The 17,750-nt window shown below is 36.4% G+C and overlaps 1 protein-coding gene across 1 annotated transcript in view; it reads left to right on the top strand.

The window, feature by feature from the left end:
- CPLX3 (complexin 3) overlaps positions 1 to 17,750 on the top strand; it is a 341,232-nt gene that overhangs the window by 217,805 nt on the left and 105,677 nt on the right. The window contains exon 2 of the mRNA XM_044077188.1: positions 4,829 to 4,916. Within this exon, the coding sequence (XP_043933123.1) occupies positions 4,829 to 4,916 (88 nt within the window). The remainder of the gene's footprint in view (positions 1 to 4,828; positions 4,917 to 17,750) is intronic.

The raw sequence follows: 17,750 nt of genomic DNA, 5'->3' as shown, positions 1-17,750 counted from the left end.
CGGAGCTGTCATGTTTACTATGGTCATATATTTACAGGCGTATCTCTAGGTGGGTGATGAGCTGTTAGGATGGGGCACAAAGATACATTGCTATTGTGTTATGTTCTCTTTTTATCACAACTTGTTGAAACATTACTTTTCACTATCAAGTGTTTCTTCAGGAGCTTTCTGAAAGTTAGTATTGCTGGCATCTCAGTTGTTTTGTGGAACACTGTTCTATGCTGAAGGGCTTAGTTCTGTGTAAGCAACATTAGTCCTTGCATAAAATAAAATATGGGTCTTCCTTTACTTAATCTATTGCTATTTATTGAGTTGTAGTTTATTGTGTAATGGGGGTAATGGTTGTCATGTATTAGTTTTTATGTTGGTGTATTTTGAAGAAGAGTGGCTTTAGCCTTTGATTGTCATACAATGGTTCTGTTTTGGAGGGTTTAGGTTAATAAATCTGAGTATTTTATATTTACTGGTTTGTAGTAATTTGATATTTTGTACTGACTGTAAAGAGATAATTGGTCAGAGCCATAAAAAAAAACTGGTGCACAGGGGAGGCTGGCAGGGGTGCCAGTTGTTTGGGGTGAGATTGGCAGGTGTTGCTGTGAGAGTGTAATACTGGCACTGTGTTATGAAACTATGAGAATATTGTTGCTTCATGAATAAAAAATGGGTGCTGATACTATATGTGTTGTCACAGCTGAAGCTCTAAAGCATTCAATGTGTGTGGTGATGCGTTTCTTAATTTATTTATTTTATTTGATTACCTGGGAAGTCAGACTTCAAACCCTTTTCGGTCAAGGCCCAGGGAGAAAAACTCCAACTGACATAAAATAGCAGAAATATACAAACATAAGAAACATATAGCTTACAGAGATGGCAAATATCTCAGTTAAGACAAAAGGAGTACAATATAATCTATATTTACATATAATGTCCAGAGCTGCATTCACATTGCAATATAGAGTACACGGTTTCATTTTCTTTACATTATTCCATTAACAGTGATGGAAATCTATGTGCAAACTTCACTTTTAGAGTCATTGATGGGGTACAATATGATCAATATTTACTTACAATATACAGGACAAATGGGATACAATATAATCAGTGTTTACATACAATATACAGGGCTGCATCCATGTTGCAGGATACGCAGTTGCATTGTTATTCTATTATACAATTAGCTGTGATGGACATCTATGCAGAGTTTTAGACTCACAAAGAAATATTCTGTAATAATATTGCAAGAGATGGTGATAACTGTAATAATCCATTTGTGTGAGTAGGAATTAGTTTACAAATTGTTTTTGTTTCACCTTCACAGAAGGAAAGAGTGGACAACAGATTTTAGCCCACAAGAAAAAAAATTAGGCAGAAGTATGGGAGGGCTATCTGTACTAATGAGGGGTAAAGTGGAGTTTAGCCTGGGTAATTTCAGGGGAACATGCAGCAGTCAGTTGTATTTAAAGGATTTTAGGTTGTGAATTTGAGAGGGAGGGAAATGGAGAGCCCCTTTTTATAGATGTAGTTGGAGTACGGGGAGTCTGCTGTTGAGCTGTTTGATTTAGTTACTAGTAGCTGCTGTTTCTGGAGTGCAGAATTCTATTATTGGAGTAGTCCATGATTACGCCATTTACAGATGAAAAATGCTGTTGGTTCATTAATGAGAATGTGAGGAACCACTAACTGTGAGAAGGTTAGGAGTCTATATCATTTTATCAAATTGCTATTCAGAGAATAGCAATTCATTGAACCTCTATTTAGAGAATTGCATTTCAGTGAACAATGAAATCTTTCCCAAGGTAAGAAAGCACTTGGCCAACATCACAACTTTGCCCTTTTCCCCACCATAGTGCAATCTCCAAGTTGGCATATGTAGTTGGGGGGTGTTGGTGTGCAGCCCCACTTTGGGTGTGCATTGAGGGCAAAGGCCCCTACCTTGGGTGGCTTTGATTTTGTGTGGTTTCTGTTTCAGTGTGCCTTTGGTGAACTGCTTCCTTACCCTGGGAAAGATTTTGCTGTTCGCTGAAATGCCATTCGCTAAATAGTGGCTTGATGAATTGCTATTTGCTGAATAGCAGTTCGATAAAATGATATAGACCTGAAGGTTAGATCATTCTGTCTAATTTAACTATTTCAGGGCCAGGCAATGGTGAGTTCTATAAGGTAAGGTAGCTGCAAATCTAACAATTTTATTATAGGATTGTTCTAGTTGACCTTTCTGTGTAGATTGTATGTTTGTAACAATGGGAGCGGCATTCAAGAATACAGAAAGAAGGTAGTTTAAAGCAATGTGTTTTATAGGGTTATAAGTTAGATATCGTTTGATCTTATAGCGAGCAATGCTTTTTTCTGTTTTTTTTAACTGCTTCTTTTATGTGAATTTCATTTGTTATGCTTTTATCTTTGATTATGCCTAAATGTTTGGTGTAAGGAACAAGTTCAGTTTTTGCACTGTTTGGTTAGGTTATGTTGAAAAGTACTTTTTTGTGCAGCCAATTATTTTGGAGTAAATAAAATTAATTTACTTTTCTTACAGTTTAGAAGTAATTTAGAGTCTGTTATCAATGTTTCTATTGCGATAAAGGAATCTTGAGCAATTTCTTGTAATTTTGACAGTGTTTGGGCAGAATATATTAATGTGGAATCATCCACATACTAGACTAAAGAGGTGTGCTTATTTGCTGTGTGCAGGTAATTCATGAATATATTAAAAAGTACAGTGTCAAGGATGGATCCACAGGGAGCACTGCCAGTTATAGGAAAGAAGAATGAGAATGCAGTTTGCCTTTCAGCTGACGGACATCTACTGGATAAGCATATTTGAAATCAGGCACGTGATGGTCTAAGGTGCACAGTTTCTGTAATTACTTTTGTTGAGATATCAAATCAAATGCCTTTGATAGGTCTATTAAGAGTGCCGATACCAGACTGTCTGCATTTCTAAGTAGGTTTACAGTGTGGATAAAATGGAGAAGGGCAGCAGTGGTACTGTGGTGAGTACAAAATGTTGAGATTGTGATCGGGGGTTATTTTCAGTGGTATAACTGAATAGCTGGTATCAGATACATTTCTCAAGGATTTTGGACAGTGGGGACAAAACAGCTATTAGTCTTCGGTTTGAGATGTCTGTGGTTGTGCCTCCTTTATGTAGATGTAAGATGCAAGATTTTTGAGCTATTTATTAAAATGTCAATTGGATATGCTAGGGCATCAGCTGCAATTGTGATATAATCAGCTGGTATATTCTCTAGTTCTAGGGTAACTGGTTTTAGCTCAAGTAGATATTTCTTAATGCAAGATGTTGACACAGGTTTGAGGGTGTGAAGTAACTGTAGTAAAGTTGGTTGTTACACAGTTTCAGAGTGGGGGAGAGCTTTCCTTTTTTATCAGCTTTTTGCTTCTCAGCTTGAGATGAGGGGGCACCAGCTTGTAGAACTGCACAGGGCATAAGATGACCCATGGCTCTGTAATTGGTAATGCATATTCTAATCTGCTGGCAATCAATTGATTCCAACAGATTTTCTGAATTCTAATGTCAGCAAATGTAATATGTTATAGGCTGCTTTTAACTTCTGTAGTATATTTATTGTTTGGGTTCTAACATGCATATGGATTCAGGATACATTCTGATGTAAAATTAGTTCTAAATAGTTGTGTATGGTCACCAGAGGGAGTTTTAAACTTGTGGGTCATTCAGGTTTTAAGGGCTCTATTTGCATTAATCTTTAAGGTGTCCTAAATAACATGGCTGTAGAGTGTATAAATGTGTTTTATTCATTTTCAGCCAATTCTGTAATGTTTACATGTAATCTTTCAGTGTGTAATTAGTTCAGGGATAGTTTTTCTTCCTTTGGTTAGGACAATATCATATGCAGTTCAGGTCGAAGAGTTGACAGGGAAGGTCATTTATAAATATGGAAAATAGAAGTGTGTGTGTGTGTGTGTGTGTGTGTGTGTGTGTGTGTGTGTGTGTGTGTGTGTGTCGGGGGGGATACCAAACCTTTAAGAACATTGGGTTCAGTATGTTTTTGATTGGTGATTACAGTGAAAGTTCTATCTTTGAGACATTGTGTAATCCAAAGACACCTTCAGAATCCATATTTGGAAAGTCTTTACAGGAGATTGAAAAGAAATAAATGTTGAAAGGACTCCAGTTGCAACTAAACAGCTTCAAGAATTTATTAAACTATAAAAAGCCAGTAAAATAACGTGAGCACTTTCGTCTCACCAGAGACTTCATCAGAGAGGCCTGATGAAGTCTCTGTGGTGAGACCTGTTGTAGTAACTGCAATATATTGGCTTATTATAGGTCATTCACTTTTAATTATCACACAGGCTAGAAAGCATTAACACTCATACTCACCAGAATGTGCAAAGCTCCCTTATGTATAACACATACAATTCTGCATATAACTTTGTAGCAACAGTTTCAGATTGTGTTCTAATTACAGACTTAAGTAATAAAGTATGCTGCAACACTCATTCATTGTGTAAAAGAAATAAACAGTAATCTTGCAATACAAGGATAATCACATAATGAAGTGCATGAATTAATGTAGGAGATGCAGGTAGGTATCAAGTATTGTAACAATGTATCGTCAGGTACATATATTACAATAAGTTTCCTTACAAGAATAGCACAGAAATAACAAATACTTTTAAAACATTGGGTCGCACTCACTGTTAGTCTAAAAAGGTTTAATTTGTTGCACAGGATGTGATACCAATTGTGCATTTTCACCTAGAATGTTACATTGTGGAAACTACCAGTGAGTATTCTAAGCCATTTCCAAATGATTATTCAGTCTAAAAAATTTTTTTTCTGCTTCAGGATGGAGAGGGATGCCAATTTCACCCAGAAGAAAGCAGAGAGAGCAACCATGAGGACTCATTTCAGAGAAAAATACAGATTGCCAAAGGTAACGTGTTTGTATCTACCATTGAGATGCAGCAAACAGGTCAAAGAAGTTACTGATGGCATAATGTGCAAACCACATACCATGAAATCTAAAAACAAAGGCCATGAAAACAATAACAGCAGGTAAAAAAAATAACGTTAAAGTGAGATCTGGCAAGCAACTATACAATAGCAAAAGGTTAGACTTCTCAAGACTGTATTTAATTGATACTTATTACAAAGTTGTTTCTTATTTCAGTCAGTTTCATTCAATAAGGACTATGAATTAACTTTGAAATAAAACTTTCAAATATGAGATTTTTGTGAAAGTATTTATTTTCATTTTATGACTTATTGTAATGTTTAATTACCCTAGCTAAATTGTATTTCTTTATTGAATTTGAATTGGTTTTGTAACATTTACATTACATTGAATGATGATCATTTACATATATTTGGGGTTGGGGAAACATTTTTCCCATATTTACATGTGTCATCACCAAACTGAAAAATAACAATCTTGTTGTATCTCATTTGTGCTGGTTTTAAAATTTTCTGGAAAAACTTGATTGCTGGACAGATTCAGTGTCCCATGATCTAATTTTGATTATCTTTGCAATGGTTAAGTATTATATTACCACAACATGACCACAACATGGACTATATTTGATTATACCACTGTCAACCACTTTAAAGTATAATAAAAATGTTTCACTACCTTTAAGATTACTAATAAGTTCATAAAGCATTTTGTTGAATAGCAAAGTGCATGGCCAGTCACGTCTTCTATTTTTTCAAATCATTCTTAAGAAAACTGATGTATATCTGTTAGAAGATTAATGGGTATCTATTTCCACATAGCATTTTTCTCCATTCTACATAAGACTATATATAGCATCTTCTTTATAACTATTTTTATGTCGTTGTCTATGTATTAGTTGCATTGCATAAAGTCCACAATAAAATACTTAAAAAGAAGGGTACGGCTAAGCAATAAGTAAGAAAAGAAATTAAGAACTGTAAAATGGCGAACAAAACTAAAAAAAATAAAAAATTGGTTTGGGAAACCAGCAAGACAGTCCACAAAATTACTGAATAAACTATTTATTAAACTGTTTTAAGTTCTTTTCGTAAGCCTGACAGCAAACTTCATCAGAAACAATTTCAAATAAAAGGAACCCTTCTTTATAAAAGAACAGGTGATTAACATTGACCAATTGCTTCACTTTGTTTAACATGAATGGAAGCACCTTAAAATTAAAATGACAACTACGTATATAAAGCAAAAACAAGACTTCACTAATATATAGACATGCTTAAAAGTATTCACAAGACTCAATATTTTGAGCACTGGTAACCTTGACAAATTTTACATCCCTAGTACGTACAACCCTCCATTGCACCCGGTTTTGGAAATGTTTGAGCAGATCTGTGAACTAGACATTAGGCATGCTGTTAAGGTTGGGTTTAAGCATAAAGCTTCTTATAATATCAACAGAGATGAATGTGAATATTTGCACTATATTAAGTCACAGGGGTTGCGTTTTTGTAAACCGGATAAAGGAGGTGGTTTAGTTGTATTTAGCAACTTGGACTACCAGCAACGTATGAATGTATTATTGAATACTAGTGCATACGATATAAGTTCACGTTCAGAAGTTAATAAGGCATACAGCTTAATTAAGAACTGCCTAGAGGATATGTTTATTGAAGGTAGAATTGACCAGAAGATTTATAACTACTTGTCAACATTGTATCCTAGATACCCATGTATATTTGGCATCCCCAAGATACACAAGTGTATTGAAAACCCACCTCTGAAACCATTGGTTGGCATCAGAGGTTCACCAACTTACTCTTGTGCTAAAGTGGTGGATGCTATTTTGCAAAAACATCTATGTCATGAGAAACATATCTGTAAGGACTCATGGACATTTTTGAAAAAGATCGAGGCCTTAGAATTTAATGTGAACTTTAATTTCCTCCCTATTGATGTGAGAGATTTATACACTTGCATCCCTCATGAGATAGCTATAGAATGGGTAGTTCTTATGTTAAAGAAAAACAATGCTACAGTTGCAGAAATCAGTTTGGTCGCAGAACTTATTTACTTAGTACTTTCAAACAGCTTTTTTATGTTCCAAGACCAATTTTATTTGCAAAAAATAGGGGTAGCAATGGGGTTTCCTTGCGGAGCTAGTGTTGCAAACCTTGTTATGGCTTACTGGGAATCAGAATACATGTTTAAAAACAACACACTTTGTGATTCTTTTGTTTTTTACACAAGATACCTTGACGACATCTTTATTCTCATTAATGGAGATGAACGTGACAGTGTGCAAGTGTTGGATTATTTCAATAGCACCACTCACTTCCTACAATTTATCTCTACATTTAATACTGACATTATAGTGTATTTAGACATTTGTCTAGTGAAAAACTACTCTGTTAGTAGTTTTGTAGCAAAGATATATAGGAAAAACACGTACTCCAATACGTTTCTACACTTTTCCAGCAGCCATCCTTTTTACCAAAAGAGGTCAGTTATCAAAGGTCAGTTAGTGAGGGCCTCAAGGAATGACAAGCTTAGATGAGGACTTCTTTGAGGAATGCTCTACTCTGAAAAGTATGTTTATGCACCGTGATTATCCTGAACCACTTTTGAACGCCCTTATTAAAGAGGTTAAAGCTAAGAGAGCGGACAAGGTGTATATACCACTTTTAAGTGTAAAAACCCCACTGACTCCTACTGGCTCTTACAAGGAAGTTGATGAGCATATAGATACCAGTATTAGAATATCGAATAGTGAGGCCAAGAATGTCACGCCAAGTTTCATTACTACATACACTACACACGGCTACTCATGTATTGGTATTGGACAGAAAAACTGGGATCTATTTAAGATGAATCCTAACATTTATTCTAAAGTAGGTGAGTTCCCTAGAGTGACATTTAGGAGAGGGATGAACCTTAAAACCCTCTTAGAACAGCAATATACCCCAGTTGTACGGTGTAATGGGATGAACAAGTGTGAAAATTGTAACTACTGTAAATTCGTGGAAGTTACTAATACTTTTAAGATTAATGGTACAGTATATAAACTTAAAGGCAGATTCAACTGTAACTCAAGTGTTGTCATTTATTTAGCTAGGTACTAATTCTGTCCTGCTTTCTATATAGGAAAGACGTAGCATAGGCTCCGAGACAGAATTTATGAACACCAATATGCTATTAATAAACGCAAACTAGAGAATGCTCTAGCTAAGCACATTCTTGCTAATAAAGATCATGCTTTTATAGGTTTATTAGTATTGAACAAGCCAAGTATGACAGTAGGGGTGGTCCTAGACCACTAAAACTAGAAGAACTTGAATTAACCTGGCAAGTGAGGCTGAATGCCTACAACCTTCCCGGGTTAAATGACTCATGTTCCATCAGTAGTACCTTCCCGGGTTAAATGACTCATGTTCCATCAGTAGTACCTTCCCAGGTTAAATGACTCATGTTCCATCAGTAGTACCTTCCTGGGTTAAATGACTCATGTTCCATCAGTAGTACCTTCCCGGGTTAAATGACTCATGTTCCATCAGTAGTACCTTCCCGGGTTAAATGACTCATGTTCCATCAGTAGTACCTTCCCGGGTTAAATGACACATGTTCCATCAGTTGTATCTTCCCGGGTTAAATGACTCATGTTCCATCAGTAGTACCTTCCCGGGTTAAATGACACATGTTCCATCAGTAGTACCTTCCCGGGTTAAATGACACATGTTCCATCAGTAGTACCTTCCCGGGTTAAATGACTCATGTTCCATCAGTAGTACCTTCCCGGGTTAAATGACTCATGTTCCATCAGTAGTACCTTCCCGGGTTAAATGACTCATGTTCCATCAGTAGTACCTTCCCGGGTTAAATGACTCATGTTCCATCAGTAGTACCTTCCCGGGTTAAATGACTCATGTTCCATCAGTAGTACCTTCCCGGGTTAAATGACACATGTTCCATCAGTAGTACCTTCCCGGGTTAAATGGCTCATGTTCCATCAGTAGTAGCTTCCCGGGTTAAATGACTCATGTTCCATCAGTAGTGCCTTCCCGGGTTAAATGACTCATGTTCCATCAGTAGTACCTTCCCGGGTTAAATGACTCATGTTCCATCAGTAGTACCTTCCCGGGTTAAATGACTCATGTTCCATCAGTAGTACCTTCCCGGGTTAAATGACACATGTTCCATCAGTAGTACCTTCCCGGGTTAAATGACTCATGTTCCATCAGTAGTACCTTCCCGGGTTAAATGACTCATGTTCCATCAGTAGTACCTTCCCGGGTTAAATGACTCATGTTCCATCAGTAGTACCTTCCCGGGTTAAATGACTCATGTTCCATCAGTAGTACCTTCCCGGGTTAAATGACTCATGTTCCATCAGTAGTATTCTTAAACTGAAAAGTTTACAGAGGTTTACTAACGTGCTGTTAAAAGCCTTGTTGTAAATTGTTCAAATGTATAAGCCGTCTTTATGGTTCTTAAATACTGAGTCTTGTGAATACTTTTAAGCATGTCTATATATTAGTGAAGTCTTGTTTTTGCTTTATATACGTAGTTGTCATTTTAATTTTAAGGTGCTTCCATTCATGTTAAACAAAGTGATGCAATTGGTCAATGTTAACTACCTGTTCTTTTATAAAGAAGGGTTTCTTTTATTTGAAATTGTTTCTGATGAAGTTTGCCGTCAGGCTTACGAAAAGTGCTTAAAACAGATTAATAAATAGTTTATTCAGTAATTTTGTGGACTGTCTTGCTGGTTTCCCGAACCACTTTTTTGTTTTTTTAAGAAAAGAAATTAACTTGTTTGGCTCTGTGTCAGGCATTAGCTGAGGCATTTATGTTAATTTGTTTTCGTTTTTTTTCGTTTGTTTTCTTTTAGCCTGCATCTGTTCCATAACCTGGCACTATAACCCATGATCATTCAAACACTTACCGTTATGGTAACTTTACTTGCACTAGTGTACTATATTCTTCATATCAGTCACTGCTGCAGTATCCTAAGCTATATGGGTAAATTACGATAGCTTAGAACAACCGAGAGGTGGAAGAAGAAAGGTCCAAAGTAGAATGGTCCCTAGGAAAGTCTGACCTAGACCTGGAGAAGGAATCTAGCTTGTAGTGCTTTGTAAAAGTATGTACAGATGACCAAGTTGCTGCTTCTAGAATATGTCTAGAGTCCATTCCTTTCCAAAAAGCCATAGATGAAACCAAGGCCCTGATATAATGTACTTTGACCCTGCCTAGAATAGTTTTCTTGTGGTGGAAATAACAAAAGGGAATAGCTCAGGGCAACCATTTAGAAATAGTCTGCTTTTAACACAGGTTTTCCCTTCTTAACTTCACAAGAAATGAACAACTGATCATAAGTTTTAAAAGATTTTTTTTTCTGTCAAGATAGTAGCTGAGGTGTCTTTGGACATCCAAGATATGAAGTATCCTTTGTCCTTTATTTTGGGGTTCAGGAAAGAACACAGGGAAATGGATAGTCTGCCTTAAAGTAAACTTGGATAACACTTTAGGCATAAAATAAGTAGTAGTCCTTGAAGAAACGTTATCTTTCAGGAAAAAAATGAGATAAGGATGACCCACCAAAAAGCTTGTAACTCATATATTCTTCTTGCGGAGGTCAGAGAAACCAGTAAAATTGTTTTTCATGTTAAGAAACTTAACTCAGCCAGATGAGCTGGTTCAAATGAAGCAAGTGTTAGCTTCTCTAACACAAAATTGAAATCACAAGAAGGAGCCACCAGTTTTCTTGCAGGTCTCTTAAGCAATACCCCTTTCAAAACCATTGCTGAAATGGCTTGTAAATGAACCTTGGTAGAGGAATAAGATAGACCATAGCAAAGAAGCTCACACAAATATTGTAAAACGAGATGAACACTTGCCCTGAATAGGTGCCGGTTATGTTGTTGGCACCAACTAGAAAACCTTTTACATTTGCTAATATATAGTTTACTAGTAGCAGGCTTTCTTGCCTCCAGTACCTGCTGCACATCATCAGAGAACAGGTCTGTAAAAGGTATTAGGACCCTATCATTCAGGCAGTCAACTGAAGGTGTTTGGGGTCAGGATGTGTCAAACACCCATGGTCTTGTGTGCTTAGATCCAATCTCGGAGGAAGTTGTGGTAATTGCCTCACCCAATACTAAAAGAAGGGAGAAACCACTGTTGCCCGGGCCAGAAGGGAGTCACCATAATGATTATGGGGGACTCCTTCTGAACCTTCATAATTATCTTGGATATCAATAGAAAGGGTAAAAAGGCATACAGGAACATTCCTGTCCAAGGAAAAGAAAAGGCACCTGTCTTACAGGCCTTCTTGCATGGAGTCCTGGAGCAGAAACTTACTAGCTGATTGTTCAGAGAGGAGGTAAAAGGGACTACTTTCAGAACTACCAACAGATGGAGAAAATATTGGAAGATCTTTGATCTTGTTTCCATTTGTGAGGGTCTAACTTTGCCCTGCTCAGCTTGTTTGCCACACAGTTTTGCTTTGACAGAAGTGTGAGACTGTGCTGTAACACATGGCTATTCTGCAAAGGGGATAAGACCTGGTTCCCCCCTTGCTTATGTACTACATCACTGTGGTATTGTCCAGAACAACCAGAAGTGGTCCTGGGGCCAAAGGTAATTCAGAGAGTTGAGTGCCTTGGTAAACGCAAACATCTCTTTTATTTTTATGTGCTTGTGCTTGTCTTTGTTGTCCCAGATACCTTGCACTTTTATCCCCCTTGACACTGCTTCCCAAGCAAAGTCCAAGGCATCTGAGATAACTGACTACTTTGGAGCAGGAAGAGAGAAGGGGGGTGTTAGCAGCTCTGCAGGTAGTATACTCACCTATGATCCTGAGAAGCTGAAAAGTACGTAGGTTCTAGCCACACACTACATTCGTCAGAAGCAGGATCAGTGCATTATTGGATTCCTGATGTCCTAAAATCACTAAAATGCCTAAATGTTAGTAATTCAGGTGTATGTCTAGGAATACATGGTTCTTTTCAAAATGTTTTTATTAAGATACACAGCAAATAATGTATGCAGAAATATGTACAAATATTCAAGTAGAAGAAAAAGTGTCAAAACAATTTAAGACACAAAGTGTAAATTATATTACTTACAATATACCACCTTTAAAAATAACCCTTTGAATGAGTTATTTGATTAGCTACGGTCAGAAAATTATAGGTAAACTTGTCACTATTTCAAAGTCAGTGGCAAGTTAAATAAAAAAAATCAATTACATAAAACACTTTTTAAAAAATACCTACTCTTTCCGATAAAAAAAATTACAAATAATTCCTAAGAATTGCAAAGTCTCATAAAAATATGAACACTGGAACCTTGTTTATCCAAATGACCTGAACACCTAAAACTTTATTTGTGTAACTGGGTGTTTGACTAAGAGGTTAAAGCCATAACCCTTAAAAGGTTTTTGTATATTAGGCATTAGAACTCTCACAATGCACAGGCAAAATATTCAGAAATATAAATTAAAGCTGTTTTTCATTTATTGCTTGCAGGTTCCCTGACTACATCTTACATTTTTGAGTATTATAGTTAAAATATAACAGTAGCCAAAGGTTCCAAAATACATACTGTGCTGCCTCACAGGTTGCACAAGGAAACATTGGCAGGGGAGGGACTTCAAATAGAATATTTTTTTCTGTTTTTTTGGGGGTGGAAATACTATTGAGTCTTTATGAAATTTAAATATATATATATATATATATATATATATATATATATATATATATATATATATATATATAAACATTTTGTGCTTCAACAAAGTATTAGTTTAAGGGTGTGCATATATAACATAGTATTTTAATTGTGTGCACACTTGTGCAACCAATGTATTGTACCTTTTTTACATTTTTATATTTCCCCCTAACAGATTTGTTTTTCATTTGAATTGTACAGGTTATAGGTCACATTAAATGTGGGAAAAGTTTTGAAATGATTTATTGTGGTCTCATTTTTTATATCACAAAAACCTGGCATTTTAACAGGGGTGTGTAAACTTTTTATATTCACTGTATATGTTCCCTAATCCTATCCCTCAATGGTTTATATTTATGCCAACATAGAACTTGAAACAGTGAACACACTGGGCTAAATATATAACATTAGCAGTTGAACAATCAGCATAATGCCTAATAATATATTCTTTATTTGTATTTTTTGCTTTGTTTTTTTTTTTGTTTTGTTTTTGTTGTGTTTCATATATACTCATATTTTTTATGTTAGCAGTATTTAAGGAGTTGTGGTATTGTATGAGGAAGTCGGGAGTGGCAGAGAAGTATGTAAGAGTGGTACAGGATATATACGAGGGTAGTGTGACATTGGGAGGACTGCGGTGGGAGTGAAAGATACGTTTAAGGTGGAGGTGGGGTTACATCAAGGATCAGCTCTGAGCCCTTTCTTATTTGCAATGGTGATAGACAGGTTGACAGATGAGATCAGACAGGAGTCCCTGTGGACTATGATGTTTGCAGATGACATTGTGATCTGTAGTGAGAGTAGGGAACAGGTGGAGGAGACCCTGGAGATATGGAGATATGATCTATCGAGAAGAGGAATGAAGGTCAGCAGGGCTAAAACAGAATATATGTGTGTAAATGAGAGGGAGGGTAGAGGAATGGTGAGGATGCAGGGAGTAGAGTTGGTAAAGGTGGATGAGTTTAAGTACTTGGGATCAACAGTTCAGAGTAATGGTGAGTGTGGAAGAGAGGTGAAGAAGAGAGTACAGGCACAGTGGAATGGGTGGAGAAGAGTGTCAGGAGTGATTTGTGACAGACTGGTACCAGTAAGAGTGAAAGGGAAGGTCTACAAGAGAGTAATGAGACCAGCTATGTTATATGGGTTGGAGATGGTAGCATTGACGAAAAGGCAGGAGTCAGAGCTGGATGTGGCAGAGTTAAAGATGTTAAGATTTGCACTGGGTGTGACAAGGATGGACAGGATTAGGAATCAGTATATTAGAGGGTCAGCTCAGGTTGGACAGTTTGGAGACAAAGCAAGAGAGGCGAAATTTAGTTGGTTTGGCCAAGTGTTGAAGAGGGATGCTGGGTATATTGGGAAAAGGATGCTAAGAATGGAGCTGCCAGGTAAGAGGAAAAGAGGAAGGCCTAAGATAAGGTTTATGGATGTGGTGAGAGAGGACATGCAGGCGGTTGGTGTGAAAGACCACGATGCAGAGGACAGGAAGAAATGGAAACAGATGATCCGCTGTGGCGACCCCTAACGGGAACAGCCGAAAGAAGATGATGATGAGCAGTATTTAGCTATAATATTTGGTTTTGTTCACATTTATTTTTATATATTTTTTGTTTTCTTTATGTGTTTGTTTTTTGAACATCTTAGTAGATTGATAAGCTTTTATGTAGCAGTTTAAGTTTTTTATTGTAAACTTCACTTAAAGTGTATACTTAGTTAACTATGTAGATGGTAGAACTATTTTAGCCTTTGTTGATGCAGTTCTGCATTAAATTTTCTAAAGCATCAGTATATTTGCAGCAGCATGATAAAATGGTTTATGTATGATGCATATTATACTGTTTAGATATCTGCAATATACGCCTTATTTATTATATCTGAAATTATTATATAAGTTGTGGTTAGAGCATACTAAAAATGCACTTATTTAGCTAAAGTGTTAGGTTACTTTAAATCACTTGGCCTCCACTAATTACTTAATTGGAGGGGGAAAGGTTGCTAGCAGTGATTAGTTTAACAGTGTATAAAATGTTTAGGCTTGTGATAGAATTTTATGTCTGATGATGCATAGGAGCACTACATAAAAGTGCTTACATGTTTTTTACTAAATAAATCATTTGGTTTTATGCTGTGCATGTCCTTTGCCTGCTTGGATTTCTTGCATTATATTTTTGGAGCCTGGTCTGGACTTTATCTGGTGCAGTGATTTTGTTTGGATTTCTTACATTATATTTTTGGAGCCTGGTCTGGACTTTATCTGGTGCAGTGGTTTTGTTTGGATTTCTTGCATTATATTTTTGGAACCTAGTCTGGACTTTATCTGGTGCAGTGGTTTTGTTTGGATTTCTTGCATTATATTTTTGGAGCCTGGTCTGGACTTTATGTGGTGTGGTGGTTTTGTTTGTATTTCTTGCATTATATTTTTGGAGCCTGGTCTGGACTTTATCTGGTGCAGTGGTTTTGTTTGGATTTCTTGCATTATATTTTTGGAGCCTGGTCTGGACTTTATCTGGTGCAGTGATTTTGTTTGGATTTCTTACATTATATTTTTGGTGCCTGCTCAGGACGTTACCTGGTGCAGTGGTTTTGTTTGGATTTCTTGCATTATATTTTTGGAGCCTAGGCTAGACTTTATCTGGTGCAATGGTTTTGTTAGGATTTCTTGCATTATATTTTTGGAGCCTGGTCTGAACTTTATGTGGTGCAGTGGTTTTGTTTGGATTTCTTGCATTATATTTTTGGAGCCTGGTCTGGACTTTATCTGGTACAGTGGTTTTGTTTAGATTTCTTGCATTATATTTTTGGAGCCTGGTCTGGACTTTATCTGGTGCAGTGATTTTGTTTTTGCCTGTGGTTACTTTACCTAGTAATATCACAAAGTCCATAAAAAGATACCCCATCTTAAAGTTATATTCACCACTTACTCAATGAGCTATGGCATTTTGCATGTGATTTAGAGGAGTTCTGACAATCTTGTTTACTATATATTTCCACTGATGCTACAAACTACCAAAACAGAGTTAAACACCTATGGTTATATTCAGTTTCCAACACATTTACTTCAATAATGTACAGAACAACAAAATCACCCATAAGCTAATTGTATACTACCCAGATCTCATTTCATACCATCACAGGCTGTTCTTTGGATGATCATATTTAGTCTTGAACCCAGTAATACATGAAGAGAAGAAGGATTCAACACAGACAGCCTAAAAAAAATATGCTAACACTAAATAAGAAGAGAATTAAAATACATTTGTCAGCAGCACCATTTTCAGGCTTCTAATCTTCCATTGTTTTCATCCATTAATACTACATCTTATCTTTACAAATATAAACGCAAGATACAGATCGGTGATAGAAACAAAAAAAAACAATTCTCATACTTACAATTTTCCTGGTGTCAGTATTCTTCTTTTACCCAGATTTATTTGAAAGTGATTCAAGCTCTACATTCCCCTGCATAGTCTTTTATTACCTGCAATACTTCTCAAACCTGCTTCCTTCTCTTTTGCAGACTAAACAGTCAGCATGTGCTAAAGATGTGGGTTAAACCTCTGTTTTAATTCTCCCATATCAGCATTGTTCAGGCACTTAAAATCAAAAGTAAGTCAGAAATCATGTAAAGTTAAAACCACAAAAAAAAGTAATGTACTCACCATAATGTTCCATCTGTGTTGTCCATTTTCATTCTTCCTCATCTGATGGGTTTGGATCTGAACCGTCAGATCCTACTCGACCATTGCAAAAATTCATGGCAACTTAGAACTCTCGAGCTTCAACCTTACCCAGAATGCACCAACCCCAATTACCTCAGATCTTATTTGCTAGCTAAAGCATAAAGAAGTAATTCTTATACAAAATAGGTACAAAAGGAAAAATAGAAAAAGGTTAAACAAGACTATATCTGGAGCTTTGTCATGCTTAAGGTATACAAATTCATATCCACTCACTCTTTGAAAAAAAAAAACATAAGAAGGGGTTGGTTGGTGAGGAGTTGAGGAAGAATGAAAATGGACAACACAGATGGAACGTTATGGTTATAAATAACTTCTTTATCTGATGTTGTCAATTTTCATTCTGTCCTCAACTGGTGGGACAGAGTCGCCGGTTACCTAAATACTAGGGTGGACTCAAGGAAGGATATTCCTAAGCAACATTGAACCAAATGATGCTCTACCTCTGGATAACACATCCACTTTGTAATGAGTGATAACACTATGGGGGAAGCCCAAGCTGCTGATGCACATATCTCATCCTTGGAAGCTCTTGAATGAAAAACTGAAGAAGTTGTTATGGACCTGGTTGAATGACCATGAACTTGCTTTCATAAAGGGATAACCAATTTGTTGTAAACAAATGCAATGCAGCCAGTAAGACATCTGGTGAAAGTGATTTTGAATACTGGTTTACCCAGTTTCATATCAGCAAAAGAAAAAAAAACTGCTCTGTAGTTCTGATGTCCTTTGTTCAGCATAAATAGAAACACAGTTGCCTATGAACATCCAATAAATGTTAAAAAATATTCTCCCTTATTTGAATAATTTGGAAAGAAAACTGATAAACTGTTGGACTGGTTAATATTAGAGTCTGAAATTACTTTGGGCAAAAGGATGTATTAGTTCATAATGTAACTCTGTCTTTATGAAAAATTAGATACAGGGTTTTCACAGATAAGGCTTGAATTTCAGAAACTTCTATAGCTGAAGTAATGGCCACCAAAAACAAAAGTTTTTCAAGAAAGAATTTAAGATCACAGTCATGTGCAGGTTCAAAGTGTGGATGGGCCAAAGCTTGCAGTACCAAAGTTAGATCCCATGCAGGAGTAGGATCTTTAAACAGAGGCCTTAACAGAAGGTTTTAAAAAGTTTATGAGAAGCGGGTGAGGAACCATCAAATCTAGTATGGAAATTTGAAATTGCTGCCAACAGAACTTTAACTGTTGAAGAAGTGGCTCCTTGATTAAAAAGCAGTGTCAAGAAATCAAGAATGCTATGAATCAGGGAAGAAAAGTGTTACACATGATTTCAAAGTGCCCAGTGTACAAATATTTTCCATTTCCTAGCATAAAGTTTCCTTGTAGATAGT

The sequence above is a fragment of the Protopterus annectens genome, chromosome 7.part0 (genome assembly GCF_019279795.1).
Source record: "Protopterus annectens isolate FY-2018-M chromosome 7.part0, PAN1.0, whole genome shotgun sequence".
Classification (NCBI taxonomy): domain Eukaryota; kingdom Metazoa; phylum Chordata; order Ceratodontiformes; family Protopteridae; genus Protopterus; species Protopterus annectens.
Note: the sequence above shows the minus strand (reverse complement) of the source record. Positions and strands in the feature narration are given on the sequence as shown.